Source organism: Lytechinus variegatus, chromosome 2 (genome assembly GCF_018143015.1).
Source record: "Lytechinus variegatus isolate NC3 chromosome 2, Lvar_3.0, whole genome shotgun sequence".
In the NCBI taxonomy this organism is placed as follows: Eukaryota; Metazoa; Echinodermata; class Echinoidea; order Temnopleuroida; family Toxopneustidae; genus Lytechinus; species Lytechinus variegatus.
The window spans coordinates 22,465,969-22,486,395 of record NC_054741.1 but is presented as its reverse complement, the minus strand read 5'-3'; the positions used below and the strand labels follow the sequence as shown (position 1 = coordinate 22,486,395).

At 34.3% G+C, this 20,427-nt stretch overlaps 1 protein-coding gene across 2 annotated transcripts; it reads left to right on the top strand.

Moving 5' to 3' along the window:
- Nucleotides 1-2: 2 nt before the first annotated feature.
- Nucleotides 3-14,717, top strand: LOC121407586 (methyltransferase-like protein 17, mitochondrial). Of its 2 annotated transcripts, none has more exons than XM_041598730.1 (12): nt 3-122; nt 2,958-3,123; nt 3,726-3,857; nt 4,351-4,462; nt 5,312-5,393; nt 5,802-5,875; nt 6,354-6,519; nt 7,242-7,421; nt 7,802-7,909; nt 9,200-9,371; nt 10,349-10,463; nt 14,398-14,717. In XM_041598730.1, the coding sequence occupies exons 1-12, from the start codon at nt 3-5 to the stop codon at nt 14,486-14,488; spliced, it is 1,518 nt and encodes a 505-aa protein (XP_041454664.1). In that variant the 3' UTR covers nt 14,489-14,717. The 2 variants fall into 2 exon arrangements, with proteins under 2 accessions (XP_041454664.1, XP_041454663.1); XM_041598729.1 differs by having other exon boundaries at nt 7,799-7,909.
- Nucleotides 14,718-20,427: the final 5,710 nt, after the last annotated feature.

Genomic DNA, 20,427 nt, shown 5'->3' with positions numbered 1-20,427 from the left:
TCATGCAATTCAAGATGGCAGCTCCCATGAGCTCAAAGTGCACCATGCTGACAACACCTAGATATCATTGCCTACAGCATATCCTGGCTCTCAAGGAAAGGAGAATGGCATGTTTGAAAAAGGTAAAGTCAAGGATTGATCAAGATTCAACCTACATCTTTTTCCTAGAACAAAAGTAACGATAGTCATGATAGTAATATAGACTAAATTCTGATTGAAATATGTCAGCTAGTCCCACATGTTGAATATGCTGATGTAGATAGACGCGTACGTTATAAAAAAGGCAGTGTATACAGCCACACGCGTGTGTCTTTACCATCCAGCCACACGCGTGTGGTTATATCCAGAACACATATCTGTGGATACCGCCACACGCCGCCAGTAATAACAGTAAAACACGTATGTCTGTCTGACCGTCTATATCACGATCAAAATAACCTCATTTCTTCATTAAATTCTTACATTCTAAACCCTTTTGATATCCTTAGATCGTTTCAATTTCATTCTCACGTCTTCTCTCCTTGCTTTTCTTGTCTTGTTACAAACGGTCGTCTGTTTAACAGCAAATTCTCTTTTTCTACTTGTGTCGATTCTGGCTTCCTTCGTGGTGGCAGACCCATACAGCGTTAGCGCAGCGCAGTAGTATAGTAGACATACACAGTTTGGGTTTCGTACGTACGCGCACATAGCCTAGATTCAGTAGAGAATCGACACAAGTAGAAAAAGTGTGGAAATTTGCTATTTAACAGGCGGCCTTTTGTAAAAAGACAAGAAAAGCAAGGAAAGAAGACGGTGAGAATGAAATTGAAACGATTTAAAGTCATAAAGAAATCAAAGGGGTTTAGAATGTAAGAATTTAATGAATAAATTAGGTTATTTTGATCGTGATATAGACGGTCAGACCTACATACCGCGGTACGTGTTTTACTGTTATTACTGGCGGCGTGTGGCGGTATCCACAGATGGGTGTTCTGGATATAACCACACGCGTGTGGCTGGATGGTAAAGACACACGCGTGTGGCTGTATACACTGCCCATAAAAAAAAATATATCTTTTTCACTTGACTTGAGCCACACGTATGCAGCAAAAAAATATGAAAGATTAAAGAAGTTATTAGAATTTTAAGATTTTGATCTTCGAGTTCGACGTCATGATATGCGAGGTACTTCCCACAACAATATTGACTTGGTATTTTAGGCTTTAGGCTTCATTGTGAATTTGTGCCTTCAGTATATCAATAGACAAATCTTTTCACATGCATCACCCACTCCTTAAAGAAATAAAAGCATGAGTCACCCCATGAACCATAGAAAATTGAAATTTATGGATTTTATATAACGTGTAACTCTTACTCTTCCTGCACAAAATCCACATCTCTCGTACCTCCTTTCTCTCTTCTCTCTTTTGAATGTGTAATCGTATTGTATCGCCACCCGATACCTATTCTACTCTGAGGAAGTGCTTTGTGCTCTTAAAATTATTTATACAACAATGCAGCAACCTGCTGTAGATCTCCGGGATCACAAATAAAAAAAACTTTAAATTCTAATATAACTTTCTTAATCTTTGATGGACTTTCCCTCAAACCTTCACTGATATTTTTATTATTTTTTCTGCTATTTTTACAAAAAAACTTTTTGTCAGGGTGAACCTCCCCTTTAAATACACAGGTGCCCTATAAATAAGTTGATGTGTTTGTCAGGAGTCATTGCACCTTCACACCACCCTATAAAATAAAGCCAAATTTGAAAGCAATTCTCCACAATTCCCTCACCCATGCAGCAGCAGTTGGAGGGGTCATTTTTGCCCCTTTTTTTCTCTCACTTTCTTACATATTTTTCTGCTTTCTCCTTTTTAAGCTTGATTTTCTTATTGATATTATTTCTTTAAACTTAGACTTTTTCTTTCTCCTTTTAGGTGTTTATTTTCTCCTTTCTTGTCCTTTTCTACCTTTGTTCTTTCTTTCTTCTAAGTTTATTTCTATGTCCCATTTGTTCATCATTTTCGGTCCTCAGACCTCTTTTTTTCTTTATTCATTTTTATTTTAACTTACTGTTCTTTGCTCCCTGAAAATTCCTTGGGTCTTTTTATTTTTCTTTCTTTATAATTTTTTCACAAAATTTTTGACTTTTTATATTTTTTTCTTTGTTTTTATGCTGTCCTGTTAATGTGTGATATAGACTGATAAAAAAAATGTACATTAGTTAGATAAAAAAAATCAGTTCTTTTTATTTTTAGTTGGAGAGTGAATGATAATTATTAAGATCCCATACTAGGAGATACATAGTGATGTAGTTTTTTTTATTAGCAGTCAGATTATTGACTGCAATTCAGTCATTGAAATAACATTTTTATTGGACCTGACTTGATATAGGCCTACAACCATATGATATTTGTTTTTGACATCTCAAGAAAATTGTGGGAAAACAAGAAATTCACTTATCAAAGTTGTTTTTTTTTAAAGAAAAGATTGCAAATTTGCCAATTATCTTGCTTGAAGCAAGCTGTCTTCAAGATCACTCTGTTTGCATAGGCCATATATTAGTGAAGTAGAAGGAGCTGAGTAAGTTTGTGTAGGCTACATGTATATTGATTATTTCTGATATCTGTGTTTTAGGATGATGTTAAAAAGGATATACATGTAGACAGCCAGGAATGTATAGAAGTCTATGTTTGAAATAACACACAATATAATCAGTATTAAAATAATAGCATTAAGATGATAAAATTAAGACATCTAGACATTCTTATATCTACTCTTCATTTCTCTTGGATCCAGAGTGTAGCTAGGATCTTTAAAAAGTGAAAGCAACAATCTAAGCAGGAAAACTAGCCCAAGTTTATAACCTGAGCTATTGATTTTTGAAATAAAACACATCTTACCTTTCAGTTCTTGTCCTCCACAAGCAAGTTTATAACTGTTTATGGTGTTTTTCTATTGACTTTATTATCCAGGTCCTTTCTACTTTCCATGAAGAGAAACATGAATCAAAAGAAAGCAGAACTAACTGGTCTTTGGATACAAAGGCTACAAGTCACCGACGTCATGCAGGGGTACGGCAGATGAAAACCATCAAGCTTCCTGATGTTCTCTCAAACAATATTGCATCAGTCCTAGACGGTAGGTGCAAGATCATGGAGGTATCTTCAGACTTACATTATATTCATGTTTGAATACCTCATTAAAAAATGAATCCTGATGTCAAGTAGTGACAGACATGCAGTTAGGTAATGAATGAGTTTATTTAGTAGGGTAGTATACAATCAAATATTAAACCATATCATACCAAACCTCAAAAATGAAATAAACCTAAAACACAAACCTAAAAATAATGTCATCTAGTTCCAGTTTCATCACAGTTTTACCGGGATCTCTACTGAGTTATCCTCATTATTCCCTGTGCTTGTGGTTCACTGTTCAGACAAAGACAGTTAAACATTTCATTTGTATTTCAATTCTCACCTGTGACCAGTGATACCTGAAAAAGTGGTTAGCCCTCAAGCCTCTCATGACAATGAATGTTGATGCATGATGAAATGCACAGATTGATTGATAGGCACTAGCTCTCCCATTTGAAAGAAGTTGAATATCTTGATTAATTCTTCAAATTCACATGGAGAGAACTGACCTCATCTAAAATTGTGTTAATTATGAATTTAAAAACTAAACACTGAATGAATATCAAAGACCAAAGTAAGATTAAATCTCTGTGTTTCCTATAGGTCTGACTATTCGTAATCTTATTCCTGAAGCAACCAGATTGTCTAACTATTTGAGCAGTCGTAAGAGACCTGTAGAAGAGTCTGAATTAAGAGCAGCAGCTCGGCATTTCTCTGAGGAAATTGGACTAGAAGGTGAGTCATAGGGAGCATTTTCATGAAGTGTCCTATCATTGACCTTGACTGACAATGTTATTATAAACCAATCATGTACAAGGATTTTAATAGATTATAACATTTTTCATTCACCAGGAGGTCGGGAGTTCAATTCCCGGTTGCGTTAGACCAAAAGACATTAAAAGGTGGGAGGTGCTGCTACCTTGTTTGGTGTTCAATGGTTGAAGGGATAGAGTAAGGTCGACCTGGGGCTGCATTATGGCTGCCAGGCCCACAATCAATTGGGCAAAAAGAATTTTCAGAGAATTTCTGTTTCATTTCAGATTTCTATTTGGAACAATAAAATGGATTATTGATTGTGGGACCCTTGTATTGAATGTATCAAACTGATTAGACATCGGTATGAAATAACCATACTATTTAAGATTGATAGAGGATAATGCAAAGTGTCAAAGTTGTAGATTCTAAATTAATGGGTGATTTCGTTTTGCTTTCTCTCCCCATAAACCAGATATAGATGCTGATGACGTCAAGAGCCAGCTGTTTCCTCAAGAGGGAAAAAGAAAGATACAACATGTGATGAAAAACCTGAGAAGAAACCTCTATAAATGGCAGTCAATAGAGTAAGAATCGTGTGACTTTTAAAATGATGCAAGAAAAAGGGAAATTCTTTATCAAAAAATGTTAACCCATAGAATTTTTTCAATTTTGAGCTGTTCTTTCATTACAATTAGCATTTTGGGAGATCCAATATTGATCAATTACTTGTCTATTTTTCATTAAACAATTTCTGGTAAAGGCTAAAGTTTGTGGTTCATTTTCCTTTGGATTCTTGAAGGGACATATTTTTACGACAGAACTGCATCTTTCATACAGGAATCCTATATTCTCACATAACAGATAAAACATTTTGGGATGCAAGAGAAAGGGCCATTAAATCCCACTATCAAGCCACAATGTATTCATCAGAGCAACTTTCCTGCATTGTATTGTCTATTATGAATGTGAGGATAAGTGATAACAATATGCACGCAGGAAGATGCATAGAAACTCTCTGACTTTCTGGCTAATGAAGATGACACAAGAGGTTGACATTATCACAGTGCGGTCTGTCTTGTTTGATTAAAATATAGAAAAATAGGGAATTAGTTCCAAGTCTTGCTTGTATTTTCTTGGCTAAAAATGTATGAATTTTACAAGACTTCTTAAGATTCCTCCCATGACACTAGTTTGGGAACCATTTCCTTTCAAATCTTCTTTGCGATAAATCTCCCTCTTTTAAACGTCTTATTCTTGGCAGGAGGAGTTCACATTTGTTATTCTCTTTTGGGAGCGTATTATTCATGAAAAAAGGGATTCATTTTCTTTTCAAGAATGAAATTGTGAAGGGGTGGGGATATATCTTGTATTAGAGAACAAGGTTATTGAGATCAATCACTGCAATTAATTCTCGTTCATTTCACTAATACTAGGTATGATGATGTGAAAAGCTTAGCATATATGCTTGCAAGGATGCCCCCTAACTATGCTGTTTTGTCCAGAGTTCTAAACGAGGTACGTGGAATTCACCCATATACGTTATGCTTCATTTTAACCATCATCAGAAATTTATCTAATCAAGAATGCATTAGCAAATACAAGTAATTGTGTCCCATTAATAAAATTTATATTGAGCATAAGAGGCAATTTCATGTATATCATTTATATCATGTATATCAAGTCTCCAATTGAATTTTTAAAGAAGCCCCTTTTATGCAGATGAATAGCAAACATCTTTAGTAACAAAATTATGCATCAAACATAGGCCTACCTTGTGTTTTCTTTTATCACATCAGAACATACTTATGTAAATGTTATGTATTCATTTCTTCTTGTTGTTCTCTGTGTTGATATTACAATTTGATGTGTTTTCTTTTCATTCTTGTTTGATCATAATTGTTATTGTTTTTTATCCTATGTCAGATCAAACGAGGTGATCCAGGTTATGTACCTTCAAGCATCCTTGATTTTGGATCCGGGCTTGGTACTACAACATGGTAACTACATTCAAATATATTTATATGAAATCAAATTTTATCACCTACAGATAATTAAATTGAACTGGTATATTCATGCATACAACTAGTGAAAGTGAAAGTACATGGCTTATTCTTTACAACCGATGGGGCTTCATTAAAAGGCAAAAGGTAAATCTCTTCAAAAGAAGTGTTGACCAGTACAAAAAGTATAAGTCATGAAATATGCCTTTCTCAAAACCACTCTTTTTAAATGTACCAAGAAAAGCAAGTTTTGCAAAGATTAAGAAACCACTCTTCAATAATTCCAATAATGTTACTGCAGTATGACCCAATATTATCAGTTGTTTTAGTATGTATTTATGAACTGGTTGGAAATATAATTGTTTCATGCTGTCAAGCTCTTCAATTTTTTAATATTTTTAAATGATATTATTTACATTCCCATGTTTTTTATTGTGCTTTCCATTCTTAAATCAATAAACCAATGATATTTCAGGGCAGCCCACAGTACATGGGGAGAATCTGTCAAAGAGTACTACCTGGTAGAGGTTTCCAAGGCGATGCATCAACTCTCAGAAAGATTACTCCAGGTTTCAGCTGGCAAGGAGGAGCTCCTCATTCCGAATGTCTACTTCAGATACTTCATGCCAGTCTCTCTCAGGGTATGTATGATTTACATCTCTGGTCTAGACCTCTACTGGGTCTCGTTTCGTAAAGACTTGTTAGAATAACAAATGCCTAATTTCTATAACCAATTATATATTAGCCAATCAAATTGAATGATTTTAGTAGCTTTAAAAAATTATTGCAAATTTGTTACAAAAAGAGTTTTAAGAAACAGATTATGCATGAGCATGCCTTACTTGAGTGATGTATTTTATGACTCACCCTCATCCTTAACCTCATCCATTGATATTTATATCCTACATAGATTAATCCTGTGTAGTGATTGGTTCAAATACCATGTAACCAAATACATTTTAACTACAATGTTGCGGGATGTCAGACCTAGATATATTTTTCTCTATACCAATATTTTGACGTCATTATTTCAGAAAAATTGATATTCAGCTTAACTCTAGGGTGCACCGGTCAGTGAGCTGTGTCTCTCCCGGCAAGTCCCGTGATGGGGGAAAAGTGGGTCATTCAACATAAGTAGCTGGACTCTGCAAGCTTAGCGCAATGATTTTGGTTCTAAATTCTAAAGTAGGATGTAAAACAAATATATCAGAAATTTCCTTCGAAAGCATAGTGGGAATTATTAATCCTCGGTTGGACTGACAAAACTAAACAAAAATTCCAGACCAACCTCAGATGAATAATTCCACTATACTTTCTCAAATCCTGATATATTTGTTTATTTTAACCTTTAATTTTTTTCCAGGCACGATACAGTATGACAGTATCAGCATACTCCCTGCTTGAGCTACCTTCATTCCAAGACAGAGTCAATACTGTACGATCATTATGGAAACTGACAGATGATTACCTGGTCTTGATAGAGAATGGCAGCTATGAAAGCTACTTGGCTCTTATGGAGGCAAGAGATGCTATCCTTATGATGGTAAGGAGAGAATTATAATGTTGGATCTAACCTTGTAATCATATCAGTCATTATGATAAGAAGAAACTTGAAAGAACTTGTTGCTGAGGTAGGAAACAGCGGTTCAGTGTCTTCTACGAGTCTTAATGTATTAATATTCTGGTACTTATTTCATGCTTTCAAAAGATGCCATGATAACCAAGTAAAAGTTTCAAATGATTTTCATCCAGAAGTGGAGTTGTACATCCAGGAATTTCGTAGTCGAGAAACTGGGTCATGAATGAAGATTTTAACCTTTATTCTGTTTACCACAAACTATTTTCCATCTCACTTTTTCTTTCCTTGGCCTCATTTTCTCCCTCTTTTTTCTTTATTTCTATCATTCTCTTTTTCAAAAGAAGAGCCATGATCAGACTGAGGAAGATTCTAATACTGAAGACTCAGAGAATCAGTTTCATGACAGACTCAAACCTCAGATTGATCAAAGAGGTGGCTATGTATTCGCGCCGGTAAGTGTTTCAGACCTACATTGCTCTAAAGACTAACAGGTCTTGAGGCCTCTGCACTCCTTACGACTGGTCCACAATCTGATTTTAGACAAATTTTATTTTGCGCATTTTCTGAAAATGTGAATGAAAAGTATTTTCTTTATCTGAGCTTCAAATTAACTGTAAGAATTCTGATATAACAATTTTGGATGATTGCAAGCCTATACTTTGGAGTAAATGCCAAATTAGTTTTAAATCATAGTCAATCATACGATTTGTATGACGTCATTATGACTAGATATTCAATATTCGCTTTATTTCTGATAAGGATGGTAGCATAGTCGCAGAATGTACATAAGTATTGGTACAATAATTTTCACAGTAACATGTTCCATGTGTCAATATTTGCATCAAACTTATCAACGTTATATTCCCAAATTGGGTTGCAGACCATTCGTAAGGAGTGGGGTAGCCTTTCAATTAATGTAAGGGCGTGAAGGCCATAGCCGTATATAACTTACTGATTGGCTTCATTGCACCCTTCAAAGACCTTAGATATTTTTTTGCCTTGTTTGATTTTTCCTATTAGGACTGTAATATTGAATGTTCCCCAATATAAACTTGTCTTGCCTTAATATATCGAAACCTAAGCTCTGAGACGAGGATGTATTCTGTTACTTTGATTCATTTCAGTTCATGAGAAATACGAAGAAGGGATAATCTGTGGTCCAATCCACCATTTGTAGATTCCTCATTTTCATGATGTTTTATCTAATGTCTATTCATTTTCCATTGCTTAAATAATCATGCCTTATTGACTTCATATTTCTTATTTCAGTTTTTGTTGTTTGAAATATGTAATGAGTCTATTAGAAATGAATAAATATGAATATCCATATTTTATTGTTCGAAATGAAATCTGAAATAAAAATACTCTGAAAATTCATTTTGCCCACTTAATCATGGGCCCGGCAGCGACTGTTGCAGCACCAGATTGACATAGCTCTAGCCCTTAGATTGTTGAACGCCAAACATGGTAATTGATTAATTGTACACAATTAATCTGGCCATTGGGCTGCAAATCATGAATTTTAAATTGAAACAAAAGTACACACACTGTCCATGCACACACAATGAAGTAAAAACACATAATACATTACAGATTCTATGCTCGCATACATGATTACTTGAAAAACCAAGGAAGTATCAAACACCAGATATAGATTTATTTTATGAGCAGGTCTTCCTGTCTGGTGGATCATAACCTGTAGGATATTGAAATCTTTAAATATGTCTTATTTCTTGTGACAGTGTTCCCATGATGACCCGTGCCCTAGACTACAAGAAAGCAATGGTGTACCATGTAACTTTGAACAAACCTATCAACCCTTGACTCAGTTTTCTGGTAAGAGATCAACTGCAGCCGACACTGAGAGGTTCACATATCTGATACTCAAGAAAGGGCCCAGAATCGATGCTCATAGTAAGTTAATAGATTTACACTCAATCTTAATCATAGGTCTACCTCAGCTGCCAAACTTTGCGTAGAAGCAAGACATCAGAGATGTTCATAAAACTCCTCTTTAATTGTCTGGTGCCCCCCCTGTTTTTTAGTCATGGATAGTTAGTTACTTGTAAATTTGAAACCATTACATCAGGTTTATCTCATGCAAGTTTGACTTTATGGCCTGTATTCTGAAGTCGGGTTTAAGTTAAACTCAGGTTTAAAGTTGTGGTTTAAGTATGGGAAGCCAAACGTATCAAATTTTTTATTAAGTTGTATGTTTCTTATGTTTACTGTGCTCTTTCCTGATTCATTGATGGTGAAGCCAATAATTGTTTTATACTTCCTAGACAATTATGAATGATTTAAGAGCCAAATGAGCTGAAGTATGATGTCTCTACTGTTAGTGATTTATGTGACAATTGGCTCGCCATACTTAAACGACAACTTTAAACCCGAGTCTAAGTTAAACCTGACTTCAGAATACGGGCCAATGAGTCAGTTGATTTGTTTTTCCATGTTGAGCTTGTGAATGACATCAAGGTCATTGTATTATGTTAACCTAGTTTTGAAACTCAAACATAAAGTAAGGTTCGGGAAGTACATGTTTGATGATGTTTTTATACCGCCCTGTTTCCCAGGTTCATCTCCTCACATCCTTTTGAGTGTTGCAATGTACCCCTTTTAATCACAAAGATGTTTTTGTCATTCATTTTATGAAATTATCCAAAATTGATGTGTATCTATTTCTATTTCCTTATTATTTCCCTCAAATTTTGTATATCAATGTCAAATCTATTGCAAAAACTGGAGTATAAGATTACAAACGTAATAATTAACAAAATTTTGTAAAAAGTTATTCTTTAAAATTCTTAGATGTTTTTTTAAGATTAGGATTATGTTTGTATCTTTTATTTTTTCAGATCATTGAGTGTTCAATCTTGATTTTATTTCAGATTGGCCCAGAGTTGTCAAACCAGTGCTTAAGAAGTCTCGTCATGTAATATGCCGTCTCTGCTGCAACGATGGGAGTCTTAGGGAAGCTGTGTTCACAAAGTCTAAACATAGCAAGTGAGTAATATGAAGATCAGTCAAGTAATCAGAGAGAAAAGGGGGAGCTGAAGGGGAGGGGGGGGATACAGACAATCAGAGAAAGGCAGATAGAAGGCAGAAAGAGAGAGAGAGAGGGGGGGATAAAGAGGGTGGGGAAGAAAGAAATATTAGTCCAGGATAGGCCCCATTGAAAATTGACCAAACCTTGTTTTTTTATATATACAATATTTTTTGATGGTTTCTTGTCAATTCGAGGGTGCTGATTACGAATCTGAATGATGCCACTCGTGTAACCTTGAGCATTTTCCGCAAATTGGCAAAATCCAATATGGCCGCCAAATTATGCAAATTACCCATGAAACTCATAAAATTGTCCGCACATTGGCTGTGATATGCATGAAATTGTGTGGCAGGAGTGAAATACAGTCTTAAAAATAATTTTTGACAAAATATTTATTTTCCTGATATTCAAAATGGCCGCCATAGGCCATTGTATACACTATCATGTACATTATGAATAGGAAAACTAATTTTCACAAAAATGAGCACTAAACTGCAAAAATCGCGATGTATGAACGAAACAATATATGCAAATCATCATTACTAATGAGATATATTATTTATTATGTCAAATATTGGAACATTGCTGTATTTTGATATCTAAAATAGCCGCCACTGGCCCAAAGAGTATTATGTACAATGGCAATGGCCGGGGCCAAAAAAATGACATGATTGAGCATTAAAATGCAGATTATTAAGATAAACGAGTGGAATACTGACTAAAAACATAATTGTAAAAATGCCATTTATGTGGTAAATGCTGTATTTTGAAATTCAAAATGGCCGCCATAGCCCCCATATTAATCATGTACAATGCGAATAGAGAAACTAATTTTCACACGAGTAAGAAACAAAAAATGCATGTAATTGTGATCTATGAATAAAATATTGTCTGACAACGTGTTTTATAGCAAGACATATCATTTCTTTTGTCATGCATGAGATAAATACTGTATTATGAAATTCAAAATGGCCCCTATAGGCCCTAACAGTATTATCTACAATGTGAATTGGGACATATAATTTTGTGAGAATTTGGATTTGCTTGACTATGACATCCATATACATGTAATCCTGTTGTATGAGTAAAACGTTATTTGAAAACATTTTTTTTTAATCATCGCATTTCTTCTACCATACAGGTGATAAATACTGTATTTTGACATTCAAAATAACCTCTACAAGCCCTAAATAAATTATGTAACATGCGAACAGGGAAACTAATTTTCACAAGAGTGAGAATCATAAATTGCATATAACTGTGATGTACGGGTAAAGATTTTTCATCTTAAACATTATTTCTAACTGAATACATCACATATTGGTCGTGGGCATGGTGGAGGTAATAAATGCTGTACTTTGAAATCCAAAATGGCTGCCATAGGTCCTAAAAGTATTGTATACATTGTAACATGGGACATATAATTTTGACAGAATTTGGCTTTGCTTGACTCTAAATATTGCATGTAATTGTGAATTGTGATGTAAAGGTGAATTATTGTCTAAAACCATGTTTTCTAACTAGATATATCATAATGCTGTGTAATTAGGGTGATAAATGCTGCATTTTTAAATTGAAAATGGCCACCATAAGCACTTATCGTATACATACAATTTGGGTGGAGACAAATGATGTTCACAAAAAGGGCATATGACAGCCATTTTGAATGTTGAAATACAGTATTTATCACCTAAATTACATAAGATATTATATATTTTGTTATAAATCATGTTCTCAGACAATATTCCACTCATACATCACCATTTGACCAAGCAAAGCCAAATTCTGTTCAAATGATTTGTTCCCATTCATATTGTGTATAATACCGTAAGAGACTGTAGCTGCGGCCATTTTGACTTTAAAATAACCGTATTTATCACCTAACTGGCAGAATAAATGATATATCTTAATAGAAATGATGCTTTCAGACAATATTTTACTCATAGATCACTATTACGTGCATTTATGGTGCTCACTCCTGTGAATATTGGTTTCCCACTTTGCAATGTACATAATAAGGTTAATGTCGATGGCGGCCATTTTGAAAGTCGAAATACAGTATTTAACACAAACTTGAAACCTGAATGATATTTTTCGTTAGAAAATACGTTTTTAGACAATATCCAATTAATTTATCACATATCTATGCATTTTAGCGCTCAATCTTGTGATTTCTTTTTTCCCATTTCTCATTGTGTATAATACTTTTAGGGCATTTGGCAGCCATTTCGAATATCAAAATACCACATTTACCACATACATAGCATATTTATAATATATTTCGTTAATAATTATGTTTATAGTCAGTATTCCAATTGTTTAATCTTCATAATAAGCATTTTAGAGATCACTCTTGAGAATTTTTTGGCCCCCATTGCAATTGTACGCAATAATGTTTGGGCCAGTGGCGGCTATTTTAGATATCAAAATACTGCAATTTTCCCATATATGACATTACAAATTATATATCTCGTTAGTAATGGTGATTTGCATATATTACTTCGTTCATACATCGCGATTTTTGCAGTTTAGTGCTCATTTTTGTGAAAATTAGTTTTCCCTATTCATATTGTACATGGTAGTGTAAACAATGGCCTATGGCGGCCATTTTGAATATCAGGAAAATAAATATTTTGTCAAAAATTATTTTTTAAGACTGTATTTCACTCCTGCCACACAATTTCATGCATTTCACAGCCAATGTGCGGACAATTTTATGATTTTCATGGGTAATTTGCATATTTTGGCGGCCATATTGGATTTTGCCAATTTGCGGAAAATGCTCAAGGTTACACGAGTGGCATCATTCAGATTCGTAATCAGCACCCTCGAATTGACAAGAAACCATCAAAAAATATTGTATATATAAAAAAACAAGGTTATGCCTCTTCTATCCTGGACTTCATGCATAGGGAGCAGATTGAGAGATCTCTTATGTACATAACACAGGGGTCTGTTTCATGAAGCTGTCCTTGAATTTGTGCATGACTTTATGAAGAATTGAACATTGAGTGCCAGAATTTGAGCCAAGGATTTTCCTTGATATCTTGGGAAATTATGACTGTATTGTATCTCTAATGATTCCCTTTGTTTGAGGTATGTTCTGAAAAAAGGTGTTTTAACTGTACAAAAGATAAACATTTGCAAATTCAAAGATAAATTCCAGTAGTTGCAGTAAACACTGATTTCATGAGAAAGTCTGTAAAACCAGGCTTAATTGTCAGAATATCAATGAGGATCTAGATCTGGTACAGTTACATAAACTTAACTTTGTGAAATCTTGAAATCTACGCTGAAAAACGTTCACACTGAAGATTACCAACACAGATAGGCACACGTGCGACAGTGTATTATTATTGCTGGAATAAAGACCCGACGGAAGTGACTGAATCCGCGCTTATTTTGCTTATTTCTCAGCAATTACACAATTTCTTCCAGGATCCTTTGGCACATATTTTTTATTCATACAAACAGACACTTGGGTGGTCATTATATCAGATTCTGTAAAGTCATTTTGAGATCGTTACCAAAACTGGAATTTATCTTTAACTTCAACCTTTATTTCAGCATGCCTAATTCCAATTATTCTTTAAGAGGTGGCAATCTTTATGAACTGCTCCTATGAAAGAACCTCCCAGGAAAGCTGTTGGGATATAGTAGTTCATTTCAACATAAATACAAGTACTATTTCAATTTACACATTGAGAATTTTTGGCTGTCAATTACGCAAACATTTATTGGATACTATTAAGCATTAATATAGATTGCTTGGGGGTTAAGAAATCATGTAAAAGCTTTTAATAGTTTTATTTTTTCAGTGAACAGGTGTTGCTTGTATTTCCTTTTTTATCAATATCTTGTTATTTTGTCTTAATTCTGTTCCTTGATCAGAGACATGTATCTTTGTGCCAGATACACCAACTGGGGAGATTTGCTACCGGCTGCAAAGAGTGAGATCACCGATACAGATACAGACAGTTGATGACTTCTCTCAAGCATGTCATGTGACAAGGATGGATGATGCCCTTGTGCATGAAGATCGTGCAAGTCTCAAGACAGTGTGGTTGGACAATGTTAAGGATACCCTGCATCGCGAATGACCTAATAACTCAGAGCTGCCAAGCAGTACTGATTTTCTGTATTTAGTACTGAAAGTGAGAAGAATACTAATGGTTTCATGTAAAATACAGATTTCTAAAGTTTCAGTTGTATGTGTGGTTCTTATGGTATTTTTTGAAAATGCTGGTTTCCTGACCGAAATACTGATTTTCAGCTTTAAAAATACTGAAATGTTCCTTCTCATGTTGGCAGCTCTGATAACTGTTCTCAGGCAATTCTGCGTTTTTGCCATATTCACGGCTAGGCAACTCTGATGGCGTTACTAAGCACTAAGTGCTCTTCAAAATCATGTTGCAGCATACATGTATAAAATCTAATGCAGGATTTTCATGATGTGGAACAAAGAGATATTGACTTTAGGGAAGAGAAGATTCTCTGTCATACACTTTTCATGCCTGTGTTCTTGTATTGCAAGTAGACGAGGAGGATTGTACGACAGGTATCGATTTAGTAAGATCAAGAATATAAACCATTTCTCCAGCTTACAGAAGTCATAAGCATAGGAACATTTGATATGTAGGGGTGTCGTGGTCTAGTGGTTACGACTCCGGTCTTTCAAAAGGGACATAGGTTCGAATACTAGCCATGGCGTGTTTTCGTTCAACAAGAAATTTACCCCCATTGTGCTGCACTCAACCCAGGTGAGGTTAGGGGTGCCTGGCAGAATTAATTTCTTGAATGCACTTAGCGCTGAGAGACAGCTCGAGCTAATGCCGAGGTAATAATGATATTAACAATGTGTCTCAGAATGGATGATTTCTGGATAGATGGCACTATTTAAATGCCTGTTATTATTATTGGTATTGTTATATTATAATCTGTCATTGCTGGCAGAAAGAACAAAGTCCAGTCATCAACATCAGCCTCTGATGTGCAGCTCCAATTGAAGGGAGAGTGCAGATTATTTACGAGAAATTAATTGTTGCAAAGTGAATTTTTCATTTGTGGAAATCCATTTCAAATGCTTCTTAATTTTAGTGAAGAAAAACCCAGGATTATTATTAATTCACAATTTTGATTTGCAATTGTGTTGTCAGGAAGTATTTGTGGTTCCTCGTGCAAAATACTCTTTAAGATTGATTCCTTGGCGCCTGGAGGGTTTTCACAAAACAGTTTACTATTATTCTAGTATTGAGGTGTAAAAAAGGAGTGCTTATGTATGTCCTTCAATAGAAATATAATATATGGCGATGGTAAATCATTCCCCATATCTAATAGCCCTCATAACTTATTTTGGGTTCCAATGCATCATTTAATGTCATTTAATTATGAAGATAGGAATTCAGAATAGAAAAGAACGTATTATACCGTCTTTTTTTCCCCTTTCTGTTACTGTTGCAGTATCCAATGTATTGAATTCAATTGAAATGTATTTTTAAAAAATATATCAAATCACAGATTTGTTTCTTGATTAATTTGTGATTCGCCCCTTTTCATGTTGATCTCATCTAGCCTTACAATTCTAGATCTATATCACAGGGTGCCTACCAACTACTTATACCCCTGCCCTATGCTATTACCATGGCAACACAATTTCCAACACACTTGGAAAATGAATCTTGCCTGTCTTCGTTCAATCAAATTGCTCCCTCTTTTTGGGGGGGGGTGGTAGAATAGATTATATTGGATGGCTTTGTGTCATGAAATACCAGAAATATTCCACTCGTTAGGGCCAATATTTCACTCATCTGTGATTCTTGGAATATTTTCCCGAACTCTTGGAATATTTCTGGTATTCCATTCTGAGCCATCCAATATAATATACCGGTATTTCAATTTTTACTGATATGAAAATAAGGAGCAACTTCTCTGAACCATGAAATCATACAGCATTGCTAATTTCACATGTTCAGGGAGGAATTAAATTGTTTCACAGGACAATGAGAAAATAAGAATATTTCATATTTCACACAATAAAATATAAAAGAAATAGTGAAAGGATGAAGTCTCATCTCATTTGCATTCCGACCAGGATGTGCAGATAACTGTTTTGTGAAATTAAGAGAAATTTCAAAATATCATAACTTTCTTATTTTACATCCGATTCTGATGAAATTTTCAGTGTTATGCTTGTTGGATTTTTCTCTTTTCATTCAAATCAACTTTTTATTGGGGTAAACTTGTCCTTTAAAGTCACTTATACTTTAATTCATTTTTACTATTCTAGTTTTGCTAATACCCCCCCCCTCCCCCCACACACAAGAGATCAAGAACAACCAAGGGAGATAGAAAAACTTGATGTTCTATGAACATGTAACATTTATTTGCATTTTGTAACAGATATGGTTACCATAGCTAGTTACATCAAGTGCTTACGCGACCACTGTACATGATACTTTTTACATAATTTATGTAAATATTGATACAATCGAATCATTCATTAAATTCTCATCAAATTTTTTTCTCTATATCAAAAATACTTTTCATAAAGCCTCAATCTTGTCTCTCCAAATTCTCAAGCAAGACACTTGTGGCAAACACATGTCATGGTGATATTGACTTTGCAGAAATTGGGCTTCATTTTCATGTTATCATACCATACATGAAGGGCAGTCTTAAGTCTCTTAGGCAAGTGGCATATATGCTCCATAAAAGATAAGATGTGTTTTGGCCATAACAAATGGGGGAGGGGGGGGGAGAGAAAAGAGGGATGAATGTAATCTAGTCTTTCTCAAAGAACTAAAGTGACAAAATTCCTCTGGAATAAACAAAAAAGAAAAGGTTAATTTCAGCTGAATGTCATCAATAATCTAAATTTACACAAGACATTTTGAAAATCCCACCCTCTATACAATACTGTATAATAAATTTGGAAATGTAATGGATACCAAGATTATCTAAGAGCCCGATGATATAACAAACATGTACATCACATAAGGAGAAGCCCATCGTAACCTAATTTAATTTCTGCAACAATCAGTCCCCTTTGTGTTCAAGAGTTGTAATGTGAAAGTAACCACTGTGAGTTTGATGAATTACTTGAGAAAATACGACCTTTCCATACGTAACCAGTATTTGAATGACCAAGTGCTGTTCCTGGATGAAGTATTCTGAAAAACCAGGTGAAATCTTTGATGTTAATAAGCCAATCATGTGAAAGAATACATTCAATTATTTGATTCAACCAAATATAATGAATGATACATATATGAATGCAGCAATGATATAATAAATTTGACAAATCTTTAAATCTTACTGCCTGTGTCTTATGATTTTGGGAGATCTCTCTTATTTTAACCCCCTTTTTTACTTGGGGAAAAATGAGACTAAACTCAGACTCAAGACCAGTCAATACTGAATACATGCCAAAAGTATACTTCTACTTCTAGAATAGTATTTCTGTGACTAATGCATACAGGCATATATGTGCTATCCATTTTCATCCATTTACATGGTGAAGATTTTCATATAATATCATGAAGATTGGCATTTTAATATCCTGGTTTTCAGAACACAGTACTTTATGAATAAATTAAAGAAAACACAAACAAACTGGGTACTGTATATGCTAGCATTCTATAAAGAAAAAAAAATGTAAAAAAAATATGAATCATAAAAATAAAAAAAAAACCTAAATATTATTGATCATTAAAATAATATGCCCCTAAAAAAGATAAAGAGAAATATAGTTCCTACAAAAGTATCCTACTTTACCAATAAATTGAACTTGACTATTACATGTAAGCAATATCAGATAACATGCAAAAATATGAATAAAACTAACACACTAGTCTACAACGAAGAACATATGAAATAATATATGCATCGGTAGCATTTTCATACCGTACCATACCAATAAAACAATGATTAAGATACTAAAATCTAACTTATAATCATAATATGAAATATTACCTTAAAAAATATGAATAAAAGAAAGTAAACTTCATAACACATTAAAAACAATCACTGTACTAATCCCAAATAAAATGTAAGAAAAACAGGATGACAAAAGTAGCCTAAATTACTAAACAACTAAAAAGAGAGATAAAGCATGTGATCAAACTCCTATTATCAATGTTATAGTGTGTGAGTACATAAGCAAATACATAAAGCCATCCATTCCAGACCTTCATTATCTATCTGAGTATTCTTATCACTTACAACATAAAAAAATAAAACAAAAGCATGAACTACATAGCTTGAATAAAAATGATACAGTCCCAATAACTGATCAATCTAAAAGCAATGTCTAAGAGTGTTTTGAAGCTATAAATTGCATGAGCGGTAATAAACATGACAGGACAATAAAGTAGTTGATATGCTCCCTGTCTGATAAAATGAGCATGCAAGAAAGAAAAAAAAAATAATAAAAAGATTTCATAACAAACTCCATGTTACCCCCATCCAACCAAATCAATCTTCAGCTGTATGTCAAACTATCATGTTGTCACGTCTCTATGAGTGCTAAATAGTATCCAGCATATGTTAATATACAAAACAAATTATCATCAATTCTTGATTGAAATATACCATAAATGTTGTTCTTCTGTCTTGGACAAATGTAAATATTCCATAGCGTTTCATCAACATTTTCGTCCGACAAGTTGTCAGATCTGACAACTTTCCTTGATAATGATTGGCTGAGAGGCACCGTTACCATAGTGGTAAAAACGGATAAAACATCCGACAAGTCCTTTCGTGAAACGCTCCCCAGGTAATATACCACTGACATGAATATTTGAATGTAAGTGACTGTTAAATGGTGCTAAGCCAAGGATGAGAATCAATTAGTTTTTTTTAATTGTTGAATGACATTTCCAGTCACATTTTAACTCTTGAGGAAAATGATTACTTCTGCAGTTGGGGATAATTTATAGGAAGCAATTTGATTACAAAAAATGATAATCATTCCAAAAAAATATGGTACAAATGGTTCCAATTCTATTAATGGCATTCCAATCGCACCCCTACGAAAGACACAAGAATGTGAAATGTGCAACCTGAAATGTGGAACAGACGTAAATACCATTACTTGTTTTACCTCACGATCGTTTGCACCATTAATGACATGACAAAAGCTGCAGCGGAACATATCTACAAGTCTTTGTAGCACACTATTTTTCCAATGAATGCAAGATATAATTTCTACTTTCAAGATATCTACTATTGAAAAGGAAATGCAATAATCCTGCATTATGAAACTAATCAATTGTCAGAAATAGGAAACTAAGCAACACTTTGGCACCAATCTAAATGAAATTCAATTTAATACTTGAGTTGATATTCCGAAATTGAAATACATATCCAAAATTACATATGCTGTTTCTACTTTTTGCATTAGAAACTAGAATGAAATATGCCTTGCTAGTTACAATTACTATTTCCATAGGGATAGGGTGTGGCAGTTCCATGACATTTGCTCTGACGACAAATGCTCCGCTCTAATTTCCACACACTAATCCAATGACCAACTTCGACCCTGGGTATAACAATATACCTCACCCTGAACCCAACATAACACCCTATTGCAACCCTAACCCTACATCTCAGACAAAAAAAAATTAGCCCGGAGCAATTGTCGCCGGAGCAAATGTTGTGTCACCGGTAATGATGCAGTCACACTAATGGGACTGACCAATGACATGCCACTTAAAATAAGATATTAGGTTTGCTACGTCACGGCCCGTCTTACAAAGAGTTACGATTGATCCAATCAACCACAACTAAGGAAAGCAAACATCGTCAACATCAAATATTCACGTTTGTTCAAAACATTTTCTAGATATGATGTCTCTTCATACATTCATAGTTTTCTTGAAAATTCAGTGTGTTTCTCTTTGTTTACAAAGGACGTTGTGCAAA

Bases quoted from the DNA above. Each gene is read 5' to 3' on its own strand.
- LOC121407586 (XM_041598729.1), top strand. From the start codon at position 3: ATGCAATTCAAGATGGCAGCTCCCATGAGCTCAAAGTGCACCATGCTG. The intron at 5,394-5,801 runs GTACGTGGAATT...ATCCTATGTCAG, and splicing joins TGTCCAGAGTTCTAAACGAG to ATCAAACGAGGTGATCCAGG. The intron at 10,464-14,397 runs GTGAGTAATATG...TTCCTTGATCAG, and splicing joins ACAAAGTCTAAACATAGCAA to AGACATGTATCTTTGTGCCA.